The 20,908-nt window shown below is 42.8% G+C and overlaps 2 protein-coding genes across 9 annotated transcripts in view; both read right to left on the bottom strand.

Moving 5' to 3' along the window:
- Positions 1-1,927, bottom strand: part of F11 (coagulation factor XI) — a 28,028-nt gene extending 26,101 nt beyond the window's left edge. For all 8 annotated transcript variants that reach the window (XR_012435372.1, XR_012435370.1, XR_012435373.1 and 5 more), the window contains exons 1-2: positions 1,838-1,927; positions 972-1,027 (exon numbers count right to left, since the gene is read on the bottom strand). Coding sequence is in view for 3 of the 8 variants with exons in the window: in XM_005556483.5 (XP_005556540.3) it covers positions 972-1,026 (55 nt within the window). In the remaining 5 variants the exon portion in view is untranslated. The remainder of the gene's footprint in view (positions 1-971; positions 1,028-1,837) is intronic.
- A 7,629-nt stretch (positions 1,928-9,556) lies between these two features.
- Positions 9,557-20,908, bottom strand: part of KLKB1 (kallikrein B1) — a 31,074-nt gene continuing 19,722 nt past the window's right edge. The window contains exons 7-15 of the mRNA XM_005556481.5: positions 19,759-19,918; positions 18,532-18,641; positions 18,213-18,375; positions 18,014-18,126; positions 17,690-17,858; positions 13,654-13,829; positions 12,331-12,426; positions 10,532-10,671; positions 9,557-10,012 (exon numbers count right to left, since the gene is read on the bottom strand). Of these exons, the coding sequence (XP_005556538.2) occupies positions 9,821-10,012; positions 10,532-10,671; positions 12,331-12,426; positions 13,654-13,829; positions 17,690-17,858; positions 18,014-18,126; positions 18,213-18,375; positions 18,532-18,641; positions 19,759-19,918 (1,319 nt within the window). The 3' untranslated portion in view covers positions 9,557-9,820. The remainder of the gene's footprint in view (positions 10,013-10,531; positions 10,672-12,330; positions 12,427-13,653; positions 13,830-17,689; positions 17,859-18,013; positions 18,127-18,212; positions 18,376-18,531; positions 18,642-19,758; positions 19,919-20,908) is intronic.

Raw genomic sequence — 20,908 nt, 5'->3', positions numbered from 1 at the left:
TGAGTACAATTTTTAAAAAATATTTCACTCCAAGGTTGTTTGAACCCATGGATGTAGAACTCATGATTCGGGGGCCAATTGTTCATGCAGTTATTGGGTCCAGTGTTCAAAATATATCCAATTATTTAGCGCTGACATGTTTATCAATGAAATAACAATACAATTTCCGGATAATTATAACAAAGGAATAGTATAACTTGAGCAGTAATCTTGTCACAGAGAACATTGAACTTATGAACTGTGCAATTTAATATATTAAGTGGAATTTATCTTTAATATCTTCACCTAGATTTGCCTTTTTTCACATATGCCAGAAAAAGAAGAATTTGCTGTGCTTAAAATGCTAGCAATAGTATCAGAAATTAAATATAACATGTATACATAAGCTATTTTTCTAAAAGAATGCTTCAGCTTTCATTTTAAGTAAAGAATGGTCGTGGAACTAAACAATACTTGTACTGATATATTCTACTTAATATTGGCTAAGTAATTTATAAACAGATTTAGCAGATGTGACATACGGTGGAGAATTAACAGGGTAGTTAAATTATTGAAATGCATAAACTATGTATGAATATTTACATAACATTTTTCAGTACAAAATTCCTATTTTATGTGTGTGTGTGTATGTTCCATTGAACTGACTGCTTTATGAAAAACCAACCAATTAGTGAGGGAAGTCAAGATTTCTTCTTTTTAATATTGCTTTTAAATATCATTTAAATGAATGATGTACGTAGGCATGGATATAGATACGGTATACATAAAGACACAGATTCCTACCAGTACAAACAATTTTTCCACCTCAATTCCTACCCTGCTTTGAAAACCTCTGGAGCCTTAATCAGGAAGTAAAGAAAACCATTTTATTTCCTTCCCTGGCATAATCAGTGTGGGATTCTCCCACATGTGTGGAGACTGTAGTGTGGTTTCCCTCTCCCAGCCCCTAGTTAAGATAACACTCTACTTACCACCAGAAACTGACGTAAATAGAATGAAATGTACCATTTGATATAAGAAAATCATCCTACAATGAGAAAAAGGTGCATGTTTTTAGAATATAAAATGTAAATTTAGAATTAGTTTACTGACACTAAGATTTACAAGAAATAGGGAGAGAGGGGAGTAGTTAACTTAATGTTGAATGTTATCTTTCCCAATCCTGGAGCATTCCTTAGTGTGGCTGTGTGTGTATCGTTCAACACTAGCTTCTGCAGAAGCTGAACCCACAGGGAAGCAGGCCCTCCCCTCCTCCCTCCTTCCCAGTCGCCCCGCTGCTTGCTATGATCAGATCCTTCCCACCGCCACCATCTGGCCGCTCTCCCCACCCCAATTGTTCGTCTTTGTTTCCTTTCCCAATTTTTTTCCTTCCTTTCTTTCCTTGAGGCCTCTCCCTATATCTTTCAAAGAGCTATGAATGATTTCCTACTTAGAAAATTTTCTCTTTAAAAAAATCTGTGGCTAATGCATTAATAGATTGTCTTGGTCACCTATGAATCTATTTATCCCCACTAAGCATTGAACAGGCTCTAGGAAAGACGGAGTCATCAGTGAGACACATCAAGACTTCCGATTTTTCAGTATTGCATTTGGATGCCTTTTTAACTCATAAAACACTTGTCACTGAGTAGACACTGTTGCTCTTCTTTCGTTCCCCATTTCCTCTCAAATTAGTTATGGATATTAGCTGAACATCACTACAAAGCTCAATCAGACACATTTTAAAAATCCGTCATTCTCTATTGTAAAGTGTTTTTAAATTCCTATGATTTACAAAAAGCATTTCAAGGCATATTTGCTTGAGAGGAATGTTAAATAATAAGTTCTGAAACTGTACCTGAAAAGACCTTGTTTGCTTATTTGCTGCAATTCTTAATAAGGGTGTTTTTCTTCTTCCAAATTGATCTTCATCCTCCTCTGAATGAGCGTGTGTAGGAAATGGTCACTTAACTTTAATATTTACTTGTACTGGTTCTCAGTGTTGTGTAACGTTGTCTCTCGGTGCAGCATATTTGTGAAAGTCGTTAAAATCTTAGTATGTCAGAAATATACCTTGAGAGAATTGCTTGCTTTCTCAATACATTGAATTTATATTTTAATTTTAATTCATATTCAAACAAGTGACATACACACAGACAACTGTAGAGCTTGATTTTGTCTGTGTGCCTTAGCGGTCACACAGCGTGCCTGCTAGCCAAAGCTGCATTTAACCACACTTTCACCTGTCGGCTGTTAACCATTAATTCCAGCTTACCTTGAATCCCAAAGTCTAAAAAGAAAACATGGAAAGTCTAATGGATTCATTGATTTGCAATATAGTGGAGGGAGGAGACTTTGGCTGCTGGGGGACACAGGATGGGTGGGAAGCAAAGTACAGACCGCTCCGAAGTGCCTGGCTCCTGTGGAGTCAGTTTCCTTTCAGGTAAGGCTGCTCTCAGAGGCCTATGCAGACAGGATTCCTGCTAAGGCCAAGCTTTTTTTTTTTCTCACTTGTGAACACTAAAAGTCTATTTTTTAAAACAAAAAAAAAATAAGCTCTTTTAGCTTTCTCTTCTTTCTTTCTTTCTTTCTTTCTTTCTTTCTTTCTTTCTTTCTTTCTTAAGACGGAGTCTCTCGTGATGCAGGCATGAATGCAGTGGCGTGATCTCGGCTCACTGCAACCTCCACCTCTCGGGTTCAAGCGATTCTCCTGCGTCAGCCTCCTGAGTAGCTGGGACTACAGGCACGTGCCACCATGCCTGGCTAATTTATATTTATTTGTTTATTTATTTTTGCATTTTTAGTAGAGACAGGGTTTCACCATGTTGGTCAGACTGGTCTCAAACTCCTGACCTCAAATGATACGCCAGCCTCGGCCTCCCAAATGCTGGGATTACAGGCATGAGCCACCACGCCCAGCCTCTTTTTAGCTTTCTTTAGATCCTGGGACACAGACCCAAATGGAGAGCTAGGAAGTGACATGTCTAGCGGCTGCATGACAGTCAGCAAAAGCAGAGCAGGTCACATCCCGGAAGGAAAGCGTGGTTTTGTCTGGAGGGAGCCTTCCAGTGGTAGGACCTGTCGCTTATAGGCAGGAAAGTTTGTGAAAAAATTTTGGGGGGTGTCACATAATTATATTTCCATGAATGCTTTCCCTCTGGCCTTGAAGAAGGTCTGAAAGCCTATGGAGGGCATGTTCATCCCTGCCTGCTGTCACCCAGACCTACTCAGTGTCACCCAGACCTACTCACTGTCACCCAGACCTACTCACTGTTACCCAGACCTACTCACTGTCACCCAGACCTACTCACTGTTATGCAGACCTACTCACTGTTACGCAGACCTACTCACTGTTACCCAGACCTACTCACTGTTACGCAGACCTACTCACTGTCACCCAGACCTACTCACTGTCACCCAGACCTACTCACTGTCACGCAGACCTACTCACTGTCACCCAGACCTACTCACTGGCTGACGAGTCATGTGACTTGAGCGGAACCCCTGTGCACTGTTACCAGCCACCTGCAGGCCCTTGGCTTCAGTTTCCTCATTTAGAACATAAGGCACTAACTAGTGCTCAGAGTTTCTGTGCGGTTCCCTAAAAAACCTCACAACATGAGCACAAAACAGTTTTCAATATGCCTGATTTGAATACATTTTGGAGAAAGATAATTTTATGGTTCAGAGAAGGCTCTCAATTTTTCCTAGAGAAGCAAAATACGGTCTTGTGTTTATAAATGGAATCATAATTTAAAAAACATATTTGGAAGACCAGGGGAGAAATGACAGGGAATTAAGGGAATGTGAACTGAGAACAGGTCTTTACTTTGCAAAGTGCTGAAGAACTAGGGTGATGTTCTATCTGGAAGGCATTTACTCAGATATTTTTATTTGATCTATTGCCAGTACATTTGACCTATCCTGGCATCAAGAGTTCCTAGCTGTTTTCTTGAGTTTCCCATTTAAAGTTAAGTACATTCCAGCTGCCCAAAAAGTGCATATTTATGATGCATTGCCTTTTATGAGGCTCAAACATAGAATGGCAAATTCATGCTAAGAATGGCTTTCATGGAGAACAGATATGTGAGATTATATGAGGTCCTTATATCCTTGTATTGTTTACTCCATGAAACCTCATCTCTCTTCTGAAGCCCCAATAAAAAAAAGATAAGGATAACTCTTCAACCCTATTGAGAGAAACAGAAAGGGTCTAAATAAGAGAAATGTTCATTGGAAAACCAAATAATATTTTCCTAAGTTTGATTTAGCTAGTTAGTGAAATCTTTAAGGTCTTTGAAATAGTATCAGGATTCAAAAAATTTGTGTCTATTTAGATAAAAGTAGAATAAGAGTTTTTGTTTTGTTTTGTTTTGTTTTGTTTTAGACAAGGCTTCACTCCTGTCACCCAGATGGGAGTACAGTGGTGTGATCTCAACTCACCGCAGCCACCAGGTGATCCTCCCACCTCAGCCTCCTGAGCAGCTAGGACTACAGCTGCACATCACCCCGCATGGCTAATTTTTGTACTTTTTGTAGAGACAGGGTTTTGCCGTGTTGCCCAAGCTGGTCTGGAATGCCTGGGCACAAGCGATCCACCTGCCTCGGCCTCCCAAGTGCTGGAATTACAGGCGTGAGCCACCGTGCCCGGCCTAGAATAAAAGTCTTGACTACATAGAAACTCTTTGAGATTAAATAGACCTTTCTTTTAAACTGACCTAGATATTCTTTAAAAATTATTTTCAACTAATGCATTGCAGTTTAAAATTCTGATATCAACTATTTTTATCCTAATTGTTTTTCAGTGAAATGAATGGTTTTTGAATATTTGACACCTGATGAAAATCAGGAATAACTAGACAAAGTCTTGGGAAGAATCTGGAAGTTAGTCTGCAGAAACCCAAGTACAAGTCAGAAGTTAGGATTATAAACCAAAAAGTATCTGAGACAGGTCTCAATCAATTTAGAAAGTTTATTTTGCCAAGGATAAGGATGTGCCTATGACATAGCCTCCTGAGGTCCTGATGACATGTGTCCGAAGTGGTCAGGGCCCAGCCTGATTTTATACATTTTAGGGAGACATAAGACCTCAATCAATCTATGTGAGATGTACATTGGTTTGGTCTGAAAAGGTGGGACAACTAGAAGAAGGGAAGGGGGCTTCCAGGTCATAGGTAGATAAGAGACAACAGGTGCATTTTTTCGAGTTTCCGATTAGCCCTTCACCAAATATGCAATTTACAAGAACAGTCACTCATGCCTTAGTCTGGCTCCGTGAAACAACATGGCAAATGAAGCAATCAGATACCCGCCTGTCTCATGTCAGCAGAGGGGTGACTCTGACTTCTGCCTGTCCTCTTTCCACAAGGAATTTCCTCGTGGGCAAATTGTGAGGAATGTAGCTTTTTAAAACCTTTTTAAAGCTTAAAAAAGGTTTCTTATAGCTTAGAAAAACTATCTTATTTAGGAATAGAATGGGAGGAAGGTTTGCCCAATGCAGTTCCCAGCTTGACTTTTCCATGTGGCTTCGTGATTTTGGGGGTCCCAAGGTTTATTGGGACCAGTGGATCATAGGTGGGATCCAGTGGATCATAGGTGGGAGATGTATTGGACATATTGTGACCTAAAGCCTTCCGCTTGGGACAGGAATGACCACAATGGCATCAGTTGACTGAGACCCCTTCTCAGGCATGGCCCTAATCAACTCTCAGAGCCCCTTCTCTCACCTATCAAAACCCGCTTTGAAAACAGACACAATAAAAAAGAAGGAATTCTTTCATTTGCAGCAACGTGGATGGAACTGGAGGTCATTATGGTAAGTGTTCCATTCAACGTGATGGAACTGGAGGTCATTATGTTAAAAATAAGCCAAGCACAGAAAGACAAACATCGCATGATTCCATAAAATATGATTTCATGGTGGTAGAGAGTATATGGTGGTTACCAGAGGCTGGGAAGGGTGTGTGGGTTGGGGGTGGGGGGTGGGGGCGAAGAGAGGTTGCTGAATGGGTGCAACCATAGAGTTAGACAGAAGGAATACATTCTAATGTTTGATAGAAGAGCAGGGTGACTATAGTTAACAACAAGGTATCATAGTTTTCTAAATAGCTAGAAAAGGACTTGAAATGTACTCAACACATAGAAATGGTCGGGTGATGGGTATGTATCCTTAACACCCTGACTTGATCATTACACGTTCCATGCATATAACACAATTTCACATGTGCCCCATGAATATGTACAAATATAATGTATCAAAAACAAAGAAGAGAAAGGGCACAACCTGCCAGGTCCTACGACCCCTTTCTTGCTGTTCCTGAAACGTCCTCTTCTTATTACAAGGTTTTAATGCTGACATGAGGTCAGGCTTTCTCAACCCTGGCATTACTGATATTGGGGCAGGATAACTCTCTTTTGTGAGGGGCTGTCCCACACATCGCAGGATGTTTAGCAGCATCCCTGGCCTCTACCCACTCCAGCCAGTTGCACACCCTCTCCCATTAGGACCACCGAAAATGTCTCTAGACATTGCCTAATGTTTCCTGAGGGGAAGGGAGGGCAAAATCGCTCCCGGTGGGGAAACACCAGTGTCAGATGTTAATGAAAATAACAAATGGCGGTTATAAATGCTCCGTCAGCTTTCCTCCTTCTCCTAGGGAGAAGCAGCAGGATATCGGTGAGAGGACATTGTCTGGGATGGGAATACTGAGCTTCGTTCCAGCTCTGTCCTTGCCAGTGACCTTGAGCTAATCATTTTACCTATTCAAGTCTCCATTGCCTTATTTTTGTAATAAAGGTGTATCATCATCAGCCATTTACTGAATGCCCATCATATGCAACATGAATGAGAGAGCCTTCCTAGAAGCTGCTCGCAGTCAAGTAAAGCAGACAGACAGAAACAATCATTGAAAGGAAAAGTTCCAAGTTTTCAAGAGGGGGTTCCCATGCCTTGGCAGGGACTGAGACAGATGTTGGACCCCTTGGCCGACCTTGGAGCCAGATGACTTGCGCATGTGCTTGCATGCCACGTGTACACTGCCCCCGCAGGAGGGCAAGGCCAGCTCGCAGGATTGGCACTGCCACCAGCCTTGGTGAAGTAGAACTGCCAGTGACCCATGCCTGCTCCCTTCACTCTTCCTGGCGAGAGTGAAGTCATTCCAGCCTCTCATTTGCTTAGCCCATTTCACACTTTTTAGTCCCACGAGGCTGTAACTGTGTGAAGGGCTCCTCAGTTTCCCCTGGGTGTGAGCACACAGTGAGCGACCGAGACACCATCCCGGTCCTACCGGACTTTGATTGACAACTTTACAATGACAGTTTATGCCTCGGGAAGGTTCCACATTTCAAAACTCTCCTCTGTTTTACCAAACTAGGTCATTCCCTGACTAACACAGACCAAAGGTTTACCCTGCAGGCATTCCAAAGTCCTGTTCCGACACCCGATGGTCAACACTCAAAGACTGAGATAGAAGAGTTTCATTGCAAACCGTTTTCTCCCTTTTAAACGTAAAAAAATCCACATGAACAAGGACTAATGTCTTCATAGCATGCAAAGGCAAAAGTTTACATAGTGCGGTTTTAAAATGATTTCATGGAATCTAGCCGGATTTTACAAAAGCCATTCAATTCCGAAGTAAATTTTTAACTCTTCAGTTTCCTACTATCTGATTTGTGGATAGCCCAGACCTCCTGTTTTCCTTTAGCCTCTCCACCTTTAGCCCCTCCTACCACCCAGTGTGTCTTTGAGAAGGGGTTCCCAATCCCGGGGACACAGACCAGTACCCGGTCCATGGCCTGTTAGGAACCAGGCCGCACAGCAGGAGGTGAGTGGCAGGCCAGCAAGCATTACCACCTGAGCTCAGCCTCCTGCCAGATCCGCAGCAGCAGGAGATTCTCATAGAAGCTCAAACCCTACTGTGAACCGCACATGCGAGGGATCTAGCTTCCTTATGAGAATCTAATGCCTGATGATCTGTCACTGTCTCCCATCACCCTCAGATGGGACTGTCTAGTTGCAGGAAAACAAGCTCAGAGCTCCCACTGATTCTACATTATGGTGAGTTGCATAATTATGTCATTATATATTACAATGTAGTAATCATAGAAATAAAGTGCACAATAAATGTCATGCACTTGAATCATTCCAGAATCATCCCCCCCCACCACGCTGGTTCATGGAAAAAGTGTCTTGCACAAAACTGGTCTCTGGTGCCAGAAAGATTGGGGACCTCTGTTGGAGCATTGAAGGAAAAACCCAAACTCTTTCAGAAAACCTCACTTTTCTATTTTTCTACTTAACTTATGTAAGATTTTGTAAATGGCCAATTCTGTGTAAATGTTAAACTGAGCTGAATCAAGTGAGCTGGTATCAGTTATGGTGAGCCCTGGCATATGAGGAATTTGTGTGGCATAAGGATTTCTATCATCCATTCTAAAGGCTATGATAAATTTACAAGTCTGAATTTTATGAAATAATTTATACCTAACAGGGCCGGGCATGGTGGTTCAAGTCTGTAATCCCAGCACTTTGGGAGGCCAAGGCAGGTGGATCACAAGGTCAGGAGATCGAGACCATCCTGGCCAACACAGTGAAACCCCGTTTCTACTAAAAATACAAAAAATTAGCCAGGCGTGGTGGCGGGCACCTGTAACCCCAGCTACTCGGGAGGCTGAGGCAGGAGAATGCTGTGAACCTGGGAGGCGGAGCTTGCAGTGAGCCGAGATGGCGCCACTGCACTGCAGCCTGGGTGACAGAGCGAGACTCCTTTCAAAAATAAATAAATAAATAATAGTAATTTATACCTAACAATGCTTCCTTTTTTTTTGAGACAGAGTCTCACTCTGTCGTCCAGGCTGGAATGCAGTAGTGCGATCTCTGCTCACTGCAGCCACACTCAAGTGATCCTCCTGCCTCAGCTTCTGGGGGAGCTGGGATTACAGGTATGCACCACCACGCCCAGCTAATTTTTGTAGAGATGGGGTTTTGTCACATTGCCCAGGCTGGTCTTGAACTCCTAGGCTCAAGAGATCCACCTGCCGTGATCTCCCAAATTGTTGGAATTACAGGCATGAGCCAATGTGCCATCCTAAAAATGCTCCTTGAATTAGTATTGCAATAGCCCATATCCACTGAGCCTCCAGGGCTAATGCCCCTTGCAAAGCAGATTCCTTGCCTACCATGAAGGCTGTGCAATGCTGCAGCCCCTCAAGTTCCTCCACACACGCAGCCTGGACCCTCCTATCCATGCCCCAGTAGCAAAGTTAGGAGGCCAAGAGGCAAATATACCCTATGGGTTCAGGTAACCCATCTCTTTCTTATAAGAGTGGGTGTGACGCAGGTGTTCTCCCTTCCACTCGGCAGAACAGAACCCAAGCCTGCTAGCTCTTTGCCACAAGTGAAGCAGACAATCGCGGGTTTCAGTGGCTAACCAGGTGCAGCAAGGAGAGGAAATTACATCTTTGAGATAGACTGAGTTCCAGAAGAAGTAGTGCAATTAGAGGGAGTCCAGGCACTGTGCTAGAACCTCAACCACTTACTTTCAGTTCTGTTTCACAACCAGAAGAAAACACTTGCTAATTGTGATCTTTTACCATTTTATTTTACGACACAGAATCATGGAGATCTCGGTTGCGACTTCACATTATCAGCTCCCAGTTACTGAATGCTGAAAGCTGGCTTCAGCAAAACATTGTCCTCAGCAGCTCTGAGTGCACTGTCTTTTGTCCTTATGACAGGGTGCAAAGTAGATGCCACTCTCCATGCTTTGCAGATGAGGACCCCCAGGCTCAGAATTTGACTTGAACCCAGGTTGTAAAACTCGCCAAGACTCTGGGCTGCTCCTCATGCTGGCGCCTGCATCCGAGCGTTTCCATCACTGCTCTGTGTTTTCTCTAAAATCCAGTCCATGTACTCAGCGACTTTGGTGTAGACACCAGGTTGCTCCCTGCGGGCACAGCCTTCGCCCCAGCTGGTGATGCCCACCAAACGCCACATTCCATTGTGTTTGCAAGCTAAGGGACCCCCTGAATCTCCCTGAGTCACAGGGGAAAAATAAAATGGTAGAAAGTTATGACAATGGGACTCAAATAAGTGACCACCTCTAAAATTCTGTAGTCCACTACACAGCAACACACACACACACACACACACACACACACACACACACACACACAACTTTCTTAAAGTTCTCCAAGTATCTCATGTGCCTGCATTTTTTGTATCCCCTCTTCAATTCTTAAATAAATCTAACAAAGAAATCTTGATATCATCATCCCAATGACAAAGAAATCTAATGTTTTTATATTTTAGTGCAATTATTGTATGTATTTTTGTCCCTCTTAAATTAGCACATGCATAGATTGTGACATACATCATGAATAATATAAATATGTATTGTATATATTCAATTTGTTAAAAGTTGCTTATAAATTTATCAGATCATTTGTCTCTGAATTTTTTTAAAAACTATAATAAGTTATGCTATTGGAAAATATATTTTGAAGTGAATTTTCTCAAGCAGCCTATTGTGTTTTTCATAATCTCATGCATTACCTTACAAGCATCTTTTCCCCCTTCTTTATAGCCAGCACAGACCATCCGTTGGGTTATTTTATAATCTTGATATCTTTTCTGGCATTCTTCATTTGTTACCAAAGGAATATTTACCTTTTGTAGAATATCTTGGATTTCACCTGTGAAGTAACCAATATATAACTTCAGAGGGAGGAAACACAATAAATAGTAAATATGGAAATAAGTTTTCAAGTGAATCAGAGCAGTGTACTTTTTTATAAGGGCCGTATCTTTGAATACAAATAGTAAAAATTAGGAAGGTAGTGTTACACACACACACACACAGAGAGAGAGAGAGAGAGAGAGAGAGAGAGACGGAGCCCTGCACTGTCCTCTTATTACCTGTGTGGTGTTGGGACAAGCCCAGCACCCTGGGCTGGCCAGAGACCTTGCTTTCGTGTCTTCTTCCATCCCCTCATCTCGGTAACAGTCCCCCAGAAATCCCATTTTATATTTATCATCTACAAAAATCCAAAGCCTGGAAGTTCTCACTTTTCATTTTTTTGTTTCATATATTCCAAATTATAATTGAAAGCCCTATCATTTCTGAAAAGCCCTCCGAGCTTTTGCGACAGAGGGGTCTTGGGGTCTTTTGTTTCTGAGTAAATGCAAGCGAGCATCTCTCATGGGGAGGACAGTGTTGGGAGCTTTCGTTGCTTAGTGAAGATTACTTTTAATTTCTTCTTGTCTCAGATTACCAGTAAAAAATCTAAAAATGTGAATCACTTGAACTAAGGACTGAATTGGGAAAGATGGAGAGAGTTTAGCAAGCTACCTTCTTCTGTAAAGAATGACACAGATATTATTCTCCATAGTGTCTATCAGGAACATAATTTTGGAAAGGGAGACTGGTCTGTTTTCTAAAAAGTTCAAGGACAATTGGAACACTCCAGATACCCACAAGTAGGAATTGCAAACCTAAGGTCCTCAGAAAGAATTCACATGGCTTATAAATTTGTGTAGAAAAAAAGTCTTTGTTTTCACAAACCTCCAGATGAAGCCTACCACTCCCTTCGATTACGAATGCAGGCAACAAACACAGCAGTATCAGTGGCACCTATGACTTTGCCATCAACAGAGATTACAGATATTTTCATATCCCTTTTCTGTTGTGGCAGATAAGTGAAAATGCCATTTATGCTCACCACTATTTCAAAAGGAGGTTTGGTATTAGAATAACTTGCTATGTAGAGGATTAATAAAGAGGCATATATATTATTGTAGTACTTTTTGAAAGTATTTTGAGAACTGTCTTGCACTTCACTTGGTTTCCTTTGTAATCCTGTGTATTTTATTTAAGCATTTAAAAGCATTGTTAGAGAAGTGGTTCCTAGGCTTCCTCAGATTGCAGGAAGGGTGCCTGGAAGAAGAAGATGAAGAACTGGCCACAGAGAGAGGCGACACGCCTGCCTGTGCTCCGGGCCATTAGCATCAAGGGAGAACATGGTATTGGGAGACGGGAATGCTGCTAACACTGAGGACCAGATGGTCTTGCACGGGCTCGTCAGCCTTAGATGGGGACAATCTTTCATGCGAAGTCAAGCAAACGATCTTTAGAATGAAGTAAGATGCTTAAAATTCTCCCTAAAATTTTTTTTTCAAGCCAAAGCAAAAATACGTTTTTTAAGAGTAACTGAATAAATATTGGGGAATAAATAGGTAGGAAAGATAAAGGGTTCGATATAATTTCAGAGAGAAGCCGATTAAAACGACCCACTCCATGCATTTCAACATGTAAGACTTACTCTAGAAGCAATATTTAAAGCATCATGCTGTACCTTTTTCCTTCGAGAAGCCCCATCCAGTTACCCAACAGTTGGTATAAATTGTGTTTGTGTCACCTTTGGAAGGTAGGCATATTGGTTTTTGGAATTCTGAAACATAATTTTTAAATTAGAGTTTGGTCAAATAAAGTTATGGATATAGACTTTAAAAATACATCTTTTTCTTTTTCTGTCTTCTCTTTCTATAGAGTAGCACCAAGAATAACTTTTTTGCTTTCTGCCCAACTTCTAAGGCTATTGATTCAAGAAAATTTGTCACCACCATTTTTCACATGACCTTTTTGGTGTTACAATTTCCTGAGTTACATTCTTAAAACTCAGAACCTAAATCTACGGTCAAAAGCATTTAGAAGTTCCTGCGTCTTATTCCGTGTATGCTATCCTTAATAGTCATAGCAGGTGTCTTCACTGTTCCAGACATGAAGTGCTTTAATGTATTGATTATTACAACAAACCCAGGAAGAAATTATCATCCTCATTTTACAGATGAGGAAATTAAGAGGTGCAAAGAGGTAAAGCAACTTGCCCAAGGTCACATAATTGTGTGCAGTGGCACGATCTTGGCTCACTACAGCCTTGACCTCCTGGGCTGACATGATCCTCTTGTCTCAGCCTCCTGACTAACTTGGACTACAGGTGCACACCACCACACCCAGTTAATTGTTTTTTTTGTAATTTTATGTAGAGACAGGGTCTCACTGTGTTGCCCAGGCTGATCTCAAACTCCTGACCTCAAGCAATCCTCCCACCTGGGCATCCCAAAGTGTGGGGATTACAGGGGTGAGCCACCATGCCTGGCCATTAATGTTATTGGATACAGTGGGTATTCAGCTCCTGGCAGCAATGAACCTCCAAAGGCAACACCTCTGATCACGATGCTCTGGCCTTTCCAGGGCTTCTTTCGGCATCAGTCTCTTTCCTACCCAAATTATACCTGGAAATATGTATCTAGTCCCACTGGTCCTCACACATTCTAATATCCCTAAGCCCAAAGCAATGACAGTTCTGCTACTCTTGTCAAAAGAAGCCCGGTGCCTCTCAGACGGCACAGACATCTCCTCCGTCCATTATTTCCATCACCTGCACGCGGCTGTGCTCCTCCCTGAAAGAACTAATTCACATTTCTTGCTCTTTACGTAGAAGACATTTCATGGCAAGTCGTGGGATCCTCACTTCCCATGCAACCCTCACCTTTCCCTCAACTCCACCGGTCAGAAAATAACGACAGTCTCTCTAGATCTGCCCTCTTGTCCAAACTGATATGAAAATATCATCCAGCACAATTCTGCTATCCGCCTTCTTACATACGCTACATACCAGTGTAATTCAAAGGAGCCTGGAGCTTTATTAAGGCGATATCATGATTCCCTTCTGAGATTCTATAGTTTTGGTGAATAATGATCTCTTTTATTTGTGAGAAAGGTGTTTCTTTTGTAATGTCTGACAGATTTAAAATGCCACTATAAATGCGCCAAACATCCGGTAAGGGAAGCCTAGGAGAGAAAAATAAAACCTGTTTGAAACTGGGAAGGCCTTCCTTCAATATTGTTCCTTTTTCCTATCACTCTCGTTCAAAGAGAACTGGGAAGGAAATACTACATAGGACATATTTTCTCCTACCTAATTCCTCCTACGGGTCATTTTTCATCACCAATAGCGGCAGACGTGAATCTCTGAAGATTCTATTGAACAAACTGAGAAGTGTACATTTATGTAATTGTATCATGCGTACTTACTGCAAGTGAAAACACAAAGAATGTTGCTGTCCCATTTTTGAGAGACACTGTAGTGGGAAGATACTAGCAATTTATCATGGAAAAATTAAGCTCATTCACCAAAGCTGCACCTCATTGCTCCATTAAATTCAGAACTATCAAGAAGTCAGACTGATCTTTCAATGCTCTTCTAATTAGGCAGAGTAGGAGGACTTCAGTGTTGTTTAAAATATCTCTATACGGCCGGACACAGTGGCTCACACCTGTAATCCCAGCACTTTGGGAGGCCGAGGCGGGTGGATCACTTGAGGCCAGGAGTTTAAGGCCAGCCTGACCAACATGGTGAAACCCTGTCTCTACTGAAAATACAAAAATTTGGGAGGATGAGGCAGGAGACTTGCTTGAACCTGGGAGGCGGAGGCTGCAGTGAGCCGAGATCCTGCCACTACACTCCAGCCTGGGTGACAGAGTGAGATTCCATCTCAATAAATAAATAAATAAAATATTAAAATAAAGTGTGTGGGTGTGTTTGTGTATGTGTGTGTGTATATATATATGAAAGTATGAAAATTTAAATTGATTCTTTAAAAGATGAATAAATACTAAGTACATCCAAAATTATGATCTAAAGCAAAGCCTTATTCTGTGCAAAGATCTAGAAATCTTTATCATCACCAAGTGGTGCAAGGCATGTGTGCACAATATTCTAGAAAAAATAACGGAGATATCACGTGCAAAGGAGCCTTTTTTAAATGAAATCATCGTACTTTTATGTCTATTATCTCTTATAAACTTACAATACTGAGCCTTCAAGAATGAAAATTCCTGGTCTCAAATTGGAGTACATTTAGTAAAAAAGACACCTACTGTTTCCCATCTTGGGCCTTTTCTTCCAGGCCAACCACCTTTAAACCACATGCAAGGGCATGTATGGCGGAGCCCCTTCACGGTGACAAGGTGGAGGGGTCTTGCTCCACCCACATGTACCACCAACTGCTATATTTTGGCGGCTGTATGTTCAATCCTAGTACACAGCATCTAAGCATGAATTTCACTAAAACAAAAGTACTTTGTGTTTATTTTTTAGAAAAATCAAGTGTCTTCTAGTATTTCTTTTGCTTTTTCATATGCTTTGTCCATTTCTACACTTCTTATTGAATATAGAAATCATAGTTTACATTTGTTGAGCAGTGTTCATGTTCAACATATAGTACTAAGCATTTTAAATGTGTCACTTAATCCTCCCAATAACCTTACAAATTAGGTACTATTATTATTTATCTTTTAGATAAAATAAAGCTCAGAGAGATTTACAAATCTCCTAGGGCCACACCTCTAATAAGCAGCAAAGCTATCACTCAAGCCATGTTTTGTCTAACTCCAAAACCTCAGTGTTTTAAGACTTACCTAACATGTCTACTATTTGACCAATAAAACTGAAATAGATCAAATTATATACGTTGAAATATACGGAGTACAAAACTCTCACTTTTAAAAATTATTATTAGTATATTTATTAATCAAAAAGCAAGAAGTAACATTTCTATGGGCCTGAGAAATAAGTCTTTGATTTATTGCTGGTGGGATTGCTGGTGGGATTGGTGGTGGGATTAGTGGTGGGTGGTGGTGGGATTGGTTGTGGGTGGTGGTGGGATTGGTGGTGGGATTGGTGGAGGGATTGGTGGTAGGACTGCTGGTGGGATTGGTAGTGCGTGGTGGGATTGGTGGTGGGATTGGTGGTGGGATTGGTGGTGGGTGGTGGTGGGATTGGTGGTGGGTGGTGGTGGGATTGGTGGTGGGATTGGTGGTGGGTGGTGGTGGGATTGGTGGTGGGATTGGTGGTGGGATTGGTGGAGGGATTGGTGGTGGGTGGTGGTGGGATTGGTGGTGGGATTAGTGGTGGGATTGGTGGTGGGTGGTGGTGGGATTGGTGGTGGGACTGGTGGTGGGATTGGTGGTGGGTGGTGGTGGGATTGGTGGTGGGTGGTGGTGGGATTGGTGGTGGGATGGGTGCTGGGATTGGTGGTGGGATTGGTGGTGGGTGGTGGTGGGATTGGTGGTGGGATTGGTGGTGGGATTGGTGGTGGGTGGTGGTGGGATTGGTGGTGGGATTGGTGTTGGGATAGGTGCTGGGATTGGTGGTGGGATTGGTGGAGGGATTGGTGGTAGGACTCCTGGTGGGATTGGAGGTGGGTGGTAGGATTGGTGGTGGGATTGGTGGTGGGTGGTGGTGGGATTGGTGGTGGGATTGGTGGAGGGATTGGTGGGGGGTGGTGGTGGGATTGGTGGTGGGATTGGTGGTGGGTGGTGGTGGGATTGGTGGTGGGATTGGTGGTGGGATTGGTGGTAGGTTGTGGTGGGATTGGTGGTGGGTGGTGGTGGGATTGGTGGTGGGATGGGTGCTGGGATTGGTGGTGGGATTGATGGTGGGTGGTGGTGGGATTGGTGGAGGGTGGTGGAGGGATTGGTGGAGGGATTGGTGGTGGGATTGGTGGTGGGATTGGTGGTGGGTGGTGGTGGGATTGGTGGTGTGATTGGTGGTGGGATAGGTGCTGGGATTGGTGGTGGGATTGGTGGTGGGTGGTGGTGGGATTGGTGGTGGGATTGGTGGTGGGATTGGTGGTGGGTGGTGGTGGGATTGGTGGTGGGATTGGTGGTGGGTGGTGGTGGGATTGGTGTTGGGTGGTGGTGGGATTGGTGGTGGGATTGGTGGTGGGATTGGTGGTGGGTGGTGGTGGGATTGGTGGTGGGATTGGTGGTGGGTGGTGGTGGGACTGGTGGTGGGATTGGTGGTGGGTGGTGGTGGGATTGGTGGTGGGATTGGTGGTGGGATTGGTGGTGGGTGGTGGTGGGATTGGTGGTGGTGGGATTGGTGGTGGGATTGGTAGTGGGATGGGTGGTGGGATTGGTGGTGAGATTGGTGGTGGGATGGGTGCTGGGATTGGTGGTGGGATTGGTGGTGGGTGGTGGTGGGATTGGTGGAGGGATTGGTGGTGGGTAGCGTTGGGACTGGTGGTGTTATTGGTGGTGGGATTGGTGATGGGTGGTGGTGGGTGATGGTGGGATTGGTGGTGGGATGGGTGCTGGGATTGGTGGCGGGATTGGTGGTGGGTGGTGGTGGGATTGGTGGTGGGATTGGTGGAGGGATTGGTGGTGGGACGGGTGCTGGGATTGGTGGTGGGATTGGTGGTGGGTGGTGGTGGGATTGGTGGTGGGATTGGTGATGGGATTGGTGGTGGGTGGTGGTGGGATTGGTGGAGGGATTGGTGGTGGGTGGTGGTGGGATTGGTGGTGGAATTGGTGTTGGGATTGGTGTCAGGATGGGTGGTGGGTTGTGTGGTGGGATGGGTGGTGGGATTGGTGGCGGGTGGTGGGTTGGAGGAGTGGTGTATTGTGTTTGTTTCTCTTTCTGTGGGAGAATACCCACCCAGGGCCATCAGTCCTGTACAGAGACCACACTCTGTTATGATGGTCAGACTGGTCAGTGCTTGGACTCTGCTAGTTAAATGTTGTGAATACCATCCCTGCTTTAACACGTCTCTATTCATAAAGTCACATGACGGTGAAGCAGCTGATCACAGACCCTTCAAAATGAAAAGTCAAGGTAAGACTCTGGATGAGATGCATCCAACACTTACCCATCAAAGCAGTGGGCAGCAGTGAGGACCCACTGGTGTCCTATGAGTGACCCTCCACACAGGTGCCTCTGAGCCATCAGCTTCACCTGCAGGCTCACCTGCCAGGGCCACTCTCCCCAAGAAGAGTTTGTTCCTCCAACAATGCGTGAGCTTGTTTTTGTTGTGCAGACTGAAACAAGAGTGTTGATGCTAATGGTTGAAATTAGAAGTGAATCAAAGTCCCTTCTAACCAAGGAGAACAAGACATATAATTCCTTAAGACTAAGCACACTATCAACATGACAGACATCCCTTACAGTTCCATGAAAAAGTGAGGTTACTCACCAGAGCTGTCCCCAGTGTTACACAATCTCAAAGAGTAACCAGAGCTCCCTTGTGTCCCATATGTAATCCTAGTTGGAGAACCATCCGAAGATAATCTTAAGAAACACTTACACCTAGATGAAATGAACAGTAGAAAGAGTAAGCCTTCACTAGGGGAAAAAGAATATGAAATGATCATGAAAAATAAAATGTCCCTTACTTCTCCTCCTTACAGTCTTCTGGGAGTAAAGAATAAGTGAAAAACTGACAGCGAATCATCTTTGTACAAGTCTCTTGGCAAACATTCACTCCTTTAACGAAAGTCACATTCAATTCTTCTCCTCCAAAGTCAACTCCCGGGTAAATTTTAGAATGGCAGGGTTCTGTGTCAATTATAAACATGAAAAGATACCAAATGAGAAAAGCAATGAACGACATTTACACAAGTTTCTGTTACCTTGTGGATTGTTTCAACACTGTTGCTGTTAAGTCATGAAATATGTTACGTTTTATGTAATATTATTATTGAATCACATTACCAGGTAAAGTTCTTTTGCAGGTTAAAAGGCTGTATCCAGATGTGGTGTTTTCTTGAGGACTAGAGGAACTTGGTGTGCCACTTTCAGATGTTTTAAGAAAACAAACATTTCTATTTTTTATAAAAAAGCAAGAGAGAAAGAAAGAAGTTTGCATTAAAGGCATTAGGCAAATACAAAAGCAGCTCACACCCAAAAAGGAAGTTGGCAAATTTTATTCTTTTGGGAAACTCTCTTCCAAGTAAATCCGACTACAGGACTCTAATAAATTGCAGAGATTAAATGTAAATCAAACCACATCTCCCTCTGGAGAAAACTAATAGGCACCGACAACCTGAAGAGAGGACAGTGACGAAGTTCCACCTTCTAACTGGAAAAACAAACAAACAAAAAAATCAAAGAAGAAATTCTGGGATTTTATGCTGCTGATGATATTCCATAACTAGGCACCCTTCTCTTAGCTCCATGCTGTGTGTAGAAGAGGGTGGGTTATCTGAGGTAAAGAGAGTGGGACAGAGCCTTGATCAGAATAAACAGAGCTCTAGTTTCTGAAACAAAGGGAAGAGGCAACAAGCTTAAGGGATATTCTGCCAGGGAGTGGCTTTTACTCCAAGCTAATACAAAACGTGAAGATCGTGTTTTGAATCTTCATTCAAAGGCGTCAGATCCTTCTTTGTTCTCATGGCTATTGCTTCCTGGATTCAATGGTAACGTGTTTTTTTTTTTGTTTTTGTTTTTTTGTTTGTTTGTTTGAGACGGAGTCTCGCTCAGTCGCCCAGGCTGGAGTGAGCGGCGCCATCTTGGCTCCCTGCAAGCTCCGCCCCCCGGGTTCCCGCCATTCTCCTGCCTCAGCCTCCCGAGGAGCTGGGACTACAGGCGCCGCCACCTCGCCCGGCTAATTTTGTGTATTTTTAGTAGAGACGGGGTTTCACCGTGTTAGCCAGGATGGTCTCCATCTCCTGACCTCGTGATCCGCCCGCCTCGGCCTCCCAATGTGCTGGGATTACAGGCGGGAGCCACCGCACCCAGCTGGTAACATGTGTTTTAAAGTAAGAGAAGACAGGCAGAGAAGTCTGCTAATCTCTTAACTAATCTGCACCTGGCAGAAAAGTACCTACTTAAACTGCAGGTCCAAGTGTTTTGAGGGAAATGAAGGAAACTTTTAAAAACTCAGACTCTAAAATAAAATTGATGAAAGTACAGCAGCAAGTGCCAGCCATGCATACTCGCCTTTGTGACTCGATCTTCCATGCATTCGTATAGAACGTAAAGAAGAGGCAGCTGGGATGATAGGTGCAGATGGTTCGACACACAAAAGCATCTGGGGCGAGAACTCTGGCAACATCCACATCCGAGAAGGCAAGATGCTGGAAGATGTTCATGTGACAACCTGTGAACTCAGAGAGAGATGTTCCTTAGGAAACCACACGATGCTAAATTCGCTTGTATTTTGTCATCGTAATTAAGGAATTATGACTATTTATATTATTCATGGTACTAAACATCCTAAGTGACAAAACGTCCTTTAAAATATCTCCAAACTGTTTGTCATTTAGAGGAAGGCAAAACTGGTCCAACTCTAAGGGGCAAACTCCTATGTCAGAGAAATAAAAGCTGTGCTCCCAGCTCCAGTCACCACCGTTGCCAAATGTTTGCATTACTCAGCATGTGTTTACGTTTTCCTTCTATTACTCTGACTCTGAGGCCTTTGGAATGTAAGGGTTTTTTGTTGTTGTATTTTCCTGAATATTATAAAAAATTATTTAAGAAGAAGTGATTAACAAAAATGCCTTGTGCCCATTAAAATTAGAATGGGAGACAATCTACTTTTATTAACATTACATTAATACGATCTTATATCTTAGTTTTATTTTAGCTGTGTTCCTATTGTTTACGTAGTTTACTAAATTTGATAACACATAATTCTATTGATACTCATTGGTCTACAGATTCAATGCCCTCTCTGTCAAAATCCTGCTGCCTTCTGGTTGCAGAAATTGACAACCAACCTACAATTCATATGGAAATGCAAAAGATCCAGAATAACCAAATTAATCTTGAAAAAGAACAAAATAAAAGCACTCAGACTGTCTGAGTTCAAAACTTACTACGAAGTTATGGTAATCAAGACTGTGTGTAACTGGCATTAGGACAGACATACAGGTCAATGGGATAGAACTGATGGTCTAAAAATAAACTCTTACATTTATAGAAAATTGATTTTGAAAAGAGTTTCAAGACAATGGAATAACTGAATATCCACATACAAGAATTAAGTTGGATTCCTACTTTACACCATATACAAAATTTAATTTAAAATGCATCAAATGCCTAAATGTAAGAGCTAAAACTATAAACCTCTAAGAACAAATCATACGCA

This window comes from Macaca fascicularis, chromosome 5, assembly GCF_037993035.2.
Source record: "Macaca fascicularis isolate 582-1 chromosome 5, T2T-MFA8v1.1".
Classification (NCBI taxonomy): Eukaryota; Metazoa; Chordata; class Mammalia; order Primates; family Cercopithecidae; genus Macaca; species Macaca fascicularis.
This window is presented reverse-complemented; position numbering and strand designations above follow the sequence as displayed.